The sequence below is a fragment of the Entelurus aequoreus genome, linkage group LG11, assembly GCF_033978785.1.
Source record: "Entelurus aequoreus isolate RoL-2023_Sb linkage group LG11, RoL_Eaeq_v1.1, whole genome shotgun sequence".
Taxonomy (NCBI): Eukaryota; Metazoa; Chordata; class Actinopteri; order Syngnathiformes; family Syngnathidae; genus Entelurus; species Entelurus aequoreus.
Genome location: NC_084741.1, coordinates 4,950,521 through 4,960,520, shown reverse-complemented (window position 1 = coordinate 4,960,520; position 10,000 = coordinate 4,950,521). Strand labels below are relative to the sequence as shown.

General features: G+C 34.2%; 1 protein-coding gene across 1 annotated transcript in view; it reads left to right on the top strand.

Annotated features, from left to right (window-relative positions):
* LOC133660534 (uncharacterized protein C1orf232) overlaps positions 1-7,899 on the top strand; it is a 12,677-nt gene extending 4,778 nt beyond the window's left edge. Inside the window, exons 4-6 of the mRNA XM_062064074.1 lie at positions 2,872-2,949; positions 3,017-3,123; positions 7,461-7,899. Coding sequence (XP_061920058.1) covers positions 2,872-2,949; positions 3,017-3,123; positions 7,461-7,839 — 564 coding nt within the window. The 3' untranslated portion in view covers positions 7,840-7,899. The remainder of the gene's footprint in view (positions 1-2,871; positions 2,950-3,016; positions 3,124-7,460) is intronic.
* Positions 7,900-10,000: the final 2,101 nt, after the last annotated feature.

The following is a 10,000-nucleotide window of genomic DNA, read 5'->3' as shown; positions in this document are numbered from 1 at the left end:
TTTAAACAAAAAAATTTCAATTGTATAAAATAGATATTAATTTCAGATATTTTTTGAATTTGTTATTAAAACATTAATTGCTTAAAACTTTTTAAAAATACATATTTTAAATTGTATAATAATTGATATTCATTTCAGTTATTTTTTTGAAATTGTTATTAAAAAATTAATTGGTAAAATCTTTTTTTAAACAATGATTTTAAATTGTATAAAAATGGATATTACTTTCAGATATTTTTTTCTAATTATTATTAAAAGATTGATTGGTAAAATCTTTTTTTAAGGAAAGATTTTAAATTGTATAAAAATAGATATTCATTTCAGATATTTTCTTCAAATTGTTATCAAAAAATTATTGGTCAAATCTTTTTTTAAATAAAGATTTTAAATTCTGTAAAAATGGACAATAATTTGAGATATTTTTTCAAATTGTTATAAAAAAATTATTTGGTCAAAGCTCTTTTTAAACAAAAAATTTCAATTGTATAAAATAGATATTAATTTCAGATATTTTTTTGATTTTGTTATTAAAACATTAATTGGTAAAAACTTTTTTAAAATAAATATTTAATATTGTATAATAATTGATATTAATTTCAGTTATTTTTTTCAAATTGTTATTAAAAAAATAATTGGTAAAATCTTTTTTTAAACAATGATTTTAAATTGTATAAAAATGGATATTAATTTCAGATATTTTTTTCTAATTATTAAAAGATTGATTGTTAAAATCTTTTTTTAAAGAAAGATTTTAAATTGTGTAAAAATAGATATTCATTTCAGATATTTTCTTCAAATTGTTATCAAAAAATTATTGGTCAAATCTTTTTTTAAATAAAGATTTTAAATTCTGTAAAAATGGACATTAATTTGAGATATTTTTTTCAAATTGTTATAAAAAAATTAATTGGTCAAAGCTTTTTTTAAACAAATAATTTCAATTGTATAAAATAGATATTAATTTCAGATATTTTTTTGAATTTGTTATTAAAACATTATTTGGTAAAAACTTTTTTTAAATAAATATTTTAAATTGTATAATAATTGATATTAATTTCAGTTATTTTTTTCAAATTGTTATTAAAAAATTAATTGGTAAAATCTTTTTTTAAACAATGATTTTAAATTGTATAAAAATGGATATTAATTTCAGATATTTTTTTTCTAATTATTATTAAAAGACTGATTGGTAAAATCTTTTTTTAAACAATGATTTTAAATTGTATAAAAATGGATATTAATTTCAGATATTTTTTTCTAATTATTATTAAAAGACTGATTGGTAAAATCTTTTTTTAAACAAATATTTTAAATTGTATAAAAATAGATATTAATTTCAGATATTTTCTTCAAATTGTTATCAAAAAATTATTGGTCAAATCTTTTTTTAAATAAAGATTTTAAATTCTGTAAAAAATGGACATTAATTTGAGATATTTTTTCAAATTGTTATAAAAAAATTGATTGGTCAAAGCTCTTTTTAAACAAATAATTTCAATTGTATAAAATAGATATTAATTTCAGATATTTTTCGAATTTGTTATTAAAACATTAATTGGTAAAAACTTTTTTTAAATAAACATTTTAAATTGTATAATAAATGATATTAATTTCAGTTATTTTTTTAAAATTGTTATTAAAAAATTAATTGGTAAAATCTTTTTTTAAACAATGATTTTAAATTGTATAAAAATAGATATTAATTTCAGATATTTTTTTCTAATTATTATTAAAAGACAGATTGGTAAAATCTTTTTTTAAACAAATATTTTAAATTGTATAAAAATAGATATTCATTTCAGATATTTTCTTCAAATTGTTATCAAAATATTATTGGTCAAATCTTTTTTTAAATAAAGATTTTAAATTCTGTAAAAATGGACATTAATTTGAGATATTTTTTCAAATTGTTATAAAAAAATTAATTGGTCAAAGCTTTTTTTAAACAAATCATTTCAATTGTATAAAATAGATATTAATTTCAGATATTTTTTTGAATTTGTTATTAAAACATTAATTGGTAAAAACTTTTTTAAAATAAATATTTTTAATTGTATAATAATTGATATTAATTTCAGATATTTTTTTTCAAATTGTTATTAAAAAATTAATTGGTAAAAAAATTTTTTTAACAAAGATTTTAAATTGTATAAAAATTCATATAAATATCAGATATTATTTTGAAATTGTTGTTAAAACAGGGTGACTGTTAAAAAAAGAAAATAAGACACAATCAATTCAATATTTAAATAACTATTACTAAAACTGCAAATTAAATTTGAAAAAAAGTAATGTATTTTAATAAACCAAATGTAAAATAAAACTCACATGAAATTACATAAAATATATAGTGTTTTCTTTAAAATAAAACTATACCCCAATTTTATTCAGAAACTAAAATAGCCTGAATTTAAAAAAAAGTATCTTAAAAAAAAGTTTTTTTTAGGAAAATAAATGTAAAAAAAACCTAACAAAAACTGACATCATGCTGATTCTACATGCTTAATTACATTTTAACCATTTCAATTACATGAACAATTATTTGAATCTTATGCATAAATAACACACACACACACACACACACACACACACACACACACACACACACACACACACACACACACACACACACACACACACACACACACACACACACACACACACACACACACACACACACACACACACACACACACACACACAGTTATTACATTGAATCACCTCTTGGACCCTAATGGACGCCATGTCTAACATAAAGTTATTGAGTTGGTAAAAAGTAATTGTAGAAAGACTGTAACAGAAAGCAGGTTGATGTAGTTCACATCACGTCCACTAGATAATGTCCTACAGGTGACCACTTTTTGTCTGCAGGTGTGTGAGATGGATGAAGACCTGAGTCCAGTCCAGGAGGACGAAGGCCAGAACGCAGTCTCTCAGCTGGCCCGCAAAGTAGGACAACTTGTGTGTCCACACAAGGACATCTAGCTGACCTTTGACCCCTGTGTGTGTCCAACAGATGCAAGGGGCAGGGGTCAGAAGCTGGAACAAAATGTCAGCTCTTTTCTACAAAGACGACCAGCATCAACTTCTCCAGGAGACCGAAAGTCCTCCTGTCCCTGACCAGTGAGTGGACTACTTTATATACAGAGATTTTATATATATCATTTATACTATATATACACACACACACATATATATATATATATATATATATATATATATATATATATATATATATATATATATATATATATATATATATATATATATATATATATATATATATATATATATATATATATATATATATATATATATATATATATATATATATTCTATATGCAGTATATGTACATTTTTAGTATTCAAGGATCTTTAACCATAGTTTTTTTTATTGTATTATAATATAATCAAACATAGGAAATCATTTTTCATTAAAAAAAATCGTATTTAACATTTTATTAAAACTAAATAACTCGAACCCTCGCCCATGTCAAAATTAAAAACAAATTTAGAAAGTACAATAAATTAAACCATAGGAAAAAAGGAAAGCAATTCTAAACCTCTCAGGTTTTGAGAGAGTAAACTATTTAAATACCAAATAAAATCAAACAGAAAATACCTAAAATATTTAAAAGAACAAACTAAAACAATAATAATAATAATAATAATATATTTTATTTGTAAAAAGCACTTTACATTGAGTAAACAACCTCAAAGTGCTACAGTTTTATTGAAAATAAATAAATAAATAAATAAATAAAATAAAATAAAAAATAAAAAGATAATAAAAAAATAAAATAAAAAAATAACTACAACAGCCAAATAGCTAAAACTAGTATGCATGTATCTAAAAAAATGTTTTTAAAAAAAAAAAGAAAGAAAGAAGGGTTTTTAAGCCTTTTTTTAAAAGCATCCACAGTCTGTGGGGCCCTCAGGTGGTCAGGGAAAGCGTTCCACAGACTGGGAGCGGCGGAGCAGAAATAAAAGAATTATGAAATTAAAACATTAAAAAAAGCAGTTCTGAAAAAAACAAATATTTTGTGACAATAAAATAACTAAATATCAAATCAAATCAAACAGAAAATAACTAAAATGATAACAAACTACAGCATAAAAAAAAGAAAATAAATTAAACATTGAAAAAAGAAAGGGAGTCATTTTAAAAACAACAGATTTTGTGTAAATATAATAACAGAATATCAAATCAAACAGTAAACAACTAAACTTTTTTTTTTTTTTTTAAAACAAATACATGATATTAAAACATAAAAAAGAAGAAACAGTTCTGGAAAAAAATGGATTATTGTGAAAATGAAATAACTAAATATCAAATCAAATCAAACAGAAAATAACTAAAACGACAAAAAAAATATTCAAACATACAAACTAAAGCATGAAACAATTACAATGAATCAAACATTGAACAAAGAATCACAATAGATCAAAGAAACCGACACCTTCATGTCACCTCCCATCCTACACAGTAGAGTTTTACAAGCCTTTTGCTAGGTAAGATCAGAGACAGCTTCTGTCTCCTCGCCGGGAACTCATGGGAAAAGAAGTTTTGTGATAACTTACATACAATTATTCTGACAATCACAATCGACTTATATTCTTGTCTCGGGTTGCAAAATTCCGGGAATATTCAAAGTCGAGTCGGAAACTTTCCACGGGAATTAACGGGAAATAAATGGGAATAAACATTGAATGCAACGTGAGTCAGGTTCAAACACTGATGACATCTATTAATCAGACAAGAAGCAAGGAACCATGCAGAGACAGAGTTCAATTTAGCTCATGAGGAGAACGCATGGAGCTGCACACTTAGTCGCAGTCTCGCCCTACGCTCTAAGGTTCAGCTCCTGCGTCCCTCTATTTATTCAGGAGTTCCATAGTCAACATCACTGAGGCCGCCTCTAAAAGGAGTGGTCACACATATCATGCAAAGCAGGTCCCGTACGCACAATACGTGACGGAATGTGCCGGGGGCCTTGTGATTTCCTTGTTTCTGCTTCGTCTGCGTGCTGTCGTCTTATCTTCGTTGAGGTCCTTGAAGTCCTCGGCTGTTAGCGGGCTAAAACAAAGATAACGTCTGCGGCTGAGGCCACCCCTCAGACAAGAAGTTTTGTCCTTGCACAGATAGAAAAAAATGCAGCTTGAGCACAATAGCTAATAACTATAGCAACTGACTTTAAGCATACTAAAGTTGTGTGATAACTCAACACCAACACCAACCCCATCCCTAGCCCTAACCCTAACCAACCCTTTTACTTTATGCCTAACCATCACCCTAATCCTAATCCTAACCCTAACTTTAATCCTAACCCTAACCCCAACCCCAACCCCAACCCCCAACGCTAACCCTAACCCTAACCAACTATTTTTCTTTATGCCTAACCCTAACCCTAACCCTAACCCTAACCCTAACCCCAACACCAACCCCATCCCTAGCCCTAACCCTAACCAACCCTTTTTCTTCATGCCTAACCCTAATCCCAATTCTAACCCTAAACCTAACCCTAATCCTAACCCTAACCCCAACCCCAACCCCAACCCTAACCCTGACCATAGACGGACCGTGCACACCCTTCTTTTCCTTTTTTCCCCACTGTTTTCTATCGCCCCACTCCAACCCTTAACCCTAACCCTAACCAACTCTCTTTCTTTATGCCTAACCCTAACCCTAACCCTAACCCTAACCCAAACTCGAACCCTAACCCTAACCCAAACCCAACCCCCAACCCTAGCCCTAACCAACTCTTTTTCTTTATGCCCAACCCTAACCCTAACTCGAACCCAAACCTAACCCTAACCCTAACCCTAACACCAACCCCAACCCTAGCCCTAACCCTAACCAACTCTTTTTCTTTACGCCTAACCCTAACCCCAAACCTAACCTTAACCCTAACCCTAACCCCAACCCCAACCCTAACCCTAACCCTAACCCTAACCCTAACCCTAACCCTGACCATAGACGGACCGCACACACCCTTCTTTTCCTTTCCCCCCCCTCTTTTCTATCGCCCCACCCCAACCCTTAACCCTAACCCTAACCAACTCTCTTCCTTTATGCCTAACCCTAACCTGAACTCGAACCCTAACCCTAATCCTAACCCTAACTCTAACCCTAACCCCAACCATAAACCCAACCCTAGCCCTAACCCTAACCAACTCTTTTACTTTATGCCTAACCCTAACCCAAACCCAAACCCAACCCCCAACCCTAGCCCTAACCAACTCTTTTTCTTTATGCCCAACCCTAGCCCTAACCAACTCTTTTTCTTTATGCCCAACCCTAACCATAACCCTAACCCCAACACCAACCCCAACCCTAGCACTAACCCTAACCAACTCTTTTTTTTAATGCCTAACCCTAACCCCAACACCAACCCCAACCCTAGCCCTAACCCTAACAACTATTTTTTTATGCCTAACCCTAACCCCAAACCTAACCCTAACCCCAACCCCAACCCTAACCCTAACCTCAAACCTAACCCTGACCATAGACGGACCGCACACACCCTTCTTTTCCTTTTTCCCCCACTCTTTTCTATCGCCCCACCCCAACCCTTAACCCTAACCCTAACCAACTCTCTTTCTTTATGCCTAACCCCAACCCTAACCCTAACCCGAACTCGAACCCTAACCCTAACCCAAACCCAACCCCCAACCCTAGCCCTAACCCTAACCAACTCTTTTTCTTTATGCCCAACCCTAACCCTAACCCCAACACCAACCCCAACCCTAGCCCTAACCAACTCTTTTTCTTTATGATTAACCCTAACCCCAAACCTAACCTTAACCACAAACCTAACCCCAACCCTAACCCCAACCCCAACTCTAACCCTAACCCTAACCCAAACCTAACTCTAACCCTGACCATAGACGGACCGCACACACCCTTCTTTTCCTTTTTCCCCACACTTTTCTATCGCCCCACCCCAACCCTTAACCCTTAACCCTAACCAACTCTCTTTCTTTATGCCTAACCCTAACCCTAACCCTAACCCTAACCCGAACTCGAACCCTAACCCAAACCCAACCCCCAACCCTAGCCCTAACCAACTCTTTTTCTTTATGCCCAACCCTAACCCTAACCTCAAACCCAACACCAACCCCAACCCTAGCCCTAACCCTAAACAACTCTTTTTCTTTATGCCTAACCCTAACCCCAAACCTAACCTTAACCCTAACCCTAACCCTAACCCAACCCCAACCCTAACCCTAACCCTAACCCTGACCATAGACGGACCGCACACACCCTTCTTTTCCTTTCCCCCCCCTCTTTTCTATCGCCCCACCCCAACCCTTAACCCTAACCCTAACCAACTCTCTTTCTTTATGCCTAACCCCAACCCCAACCCTAACCCCAACCCTAACCCTAACCATTATAACGTGTATTCTATACTTATGAGATGTAATGCACATACAACAATCATCTCTCTCATGTGTTTCAGTCCACTTGCAGCGAGGCCAGAGGAACCTCCTCCAGACACAAAGCGTTCTGGCTTCTGGGACGGCTTCGCTGCCAACTGGGCCGCCAAGAAGCAGGCGGAGGCCGCCCAGAAGATGCAAGAGGAGGAGGAGGAGGAGGAGGAGGAGGTGGAGGTGGTGATGGAGGAGGAAGCTGCTGAGACACCAGCCGGACCGTCTGAGGACCAAGTGGCGTCGCAGGAGAGGCGTGACGGCGAGATGAACGAGGGCAGTGAAGGCAACAACTCCTTCTCCAAATATGTGTCTCTGGGAGGAGGAGGAGAGGACGCCACCTTCAGGTGGAACTTTGTCTCCAGCAAGCTGGCCGACATGAGAAGTAAGAGCGTCGCCAAGAGCAACTAAACACTCAATCATTTCATAATATTACAGACACCATCACACCTGTGCTTTGTCACATGATATGTAGCTAACATGTTGTTTATTTACAAAGCCCAAACGCAGTGAAGTTGTCACGTTGTGGAAATGCTCAATAAAAAGAGAATACAACAAAACCTTTTCAACGTATATTCAATGGAATAGACTGCAAAGACAAGATATTTCATGTTCACACTGAGAAACTTGCAAATAGTCATGAATTGAATGGCAGCAACACATTGCAAAAAAAGGCATTTTTACCAGTGTGTTACATGGCCTTTCCTTTTAACAACACTCAGTAAAGGTTTGGGAACTGACGAGACACATTTTGGAAGTGGAATTATTTCCCATTCTTGCTTGATGTACAGCTTAAGTTGTTCAACAGTTTCCCTTCTCATATTTTAGCCTTCACACATTTTCAATGGCATCGTCTTGCTGAAATAAGCAGGGGCGTCCACGGTAACGTTGCTCCAAAAGCTGTATGTACCTTTCAGCATTAATGGCGCCTTCACAGATGTGTAAGTTACCCATGTCTTGGCCACTAATACACCCCCATACCATCACACATGCTGCCTTTTACACTTTCACCCTAGAACAGTCCGGATGGTTCTTTTCCTCTTTGGTCCGGAGGACACGACGTCCACCGTTTCCAAAAACAATTTGAAATGTGGACTCGTCAGACCACGGAACACTTTTCCACTTTGCATCGGTTCATTTTAGATAATCCCTGGCCCAGCGAAGCCGACGACGTTTCTGGGTGTTGTTGATAAATGGATTTCGCCTTGCATAGGAGAGTTTTAACTTGCACTTACGACTGTAGTTACTGACAGTGGTTTTCTGAAGTGTTCCTGAGCCAATGTGGCGATATCCTTTACACACCGATGTGGCTTTTTGACGCAGTACCGCCTGAGGGATCCAAGGTGTGTAATATCATGGCTTACGTGCAGTGATTTCTCCACATTCTTTTGATGATATTACGGAGCGTAGATGGTGAAATCCCTAAATTCCTTTTTGAGAAATGTTCTTCTTAAACAATTTGCTCGGGCATTTGTTGACAAAGTGGTGACCCTCGCCCCCGTCCTTGTTGGTGAACGACTGAGCATTTCACGGAAGCTGCTTTTATACCCAATCATGGCACCCACCCGTTCCCCAATTAGCCCGTTCACCCGTGGGATGTTCCAAATAAGTCTTTGACGAGCATTCCTCAACCTTCTCACTCTTTTTTGCCACTTGTGCCAGCTTTTTTGAAACATGTCGCAGGCATCAAGTTCCAAATGAGCTAATATTTGCTAAAAACAACAAAGTTTCTCGGCGTGAACATGAAATATCTTGTCTTTGCAGTCTATTCAATTGAATATAAGTTGAAAAGGATTTGTTGTATTCTCTTTTTATTGACCATTTACACAATGTGACAACTTCACGCTTTTGTACTAAGCACATATTCATTACTTATTGCTTCAGCCTCAACTTCAGAAGAATAATATGAAAAATAAGCTGCGCAAAGTAATATTTAAGATGAATCATCTTTTTAACTTCAATCAAGCAGGGGGAGAAAAACGCCCACAGTTTTTACTCTGACAAATGGACATTTGTGACGGTGAACAATCATAAGTTCACAGTAGGTGAATAGGTAGGTCATCTTTATTAATACTTATGAATTGAATCATTCATAATAAGGGAATTACCGTGACCACAGTTTGACACTGGAACAGATGATTTCCAAAACATGAAAAAAAAAAAAAAGAAAAGTTACATTTTGAGAGATTCCACTCCAACTTAAAACGTTCAATGTTCCTCCAGGAAGTCACACTACTGGAATAAGTTGCAGTTGGACCAGATAGCATTTTTGTTTAAATAAATATTTGCTAAAAAAAAAAAAAAAAAAAAAAGGACATTTGAATTAATATTAAAAGATTTACTTGACATTTGCATCCATTTTCTGGGTGATTTAAAAGTCAAAACCATTTTGGTGACAGCGATAAAAGATGTTTCCGGGACGTTCTATTCACGCATCAGGGGTGTCCAAACTTTTTCCACTGAGGGCCGTACACGGAAAAATTTAAGCATTTTGATATTTTTCATTTTCAAACCTTAACAAAATATATGGATTTGTTTTGTTTTTTAACCTTTAGGGCTCCCGGGGACTATA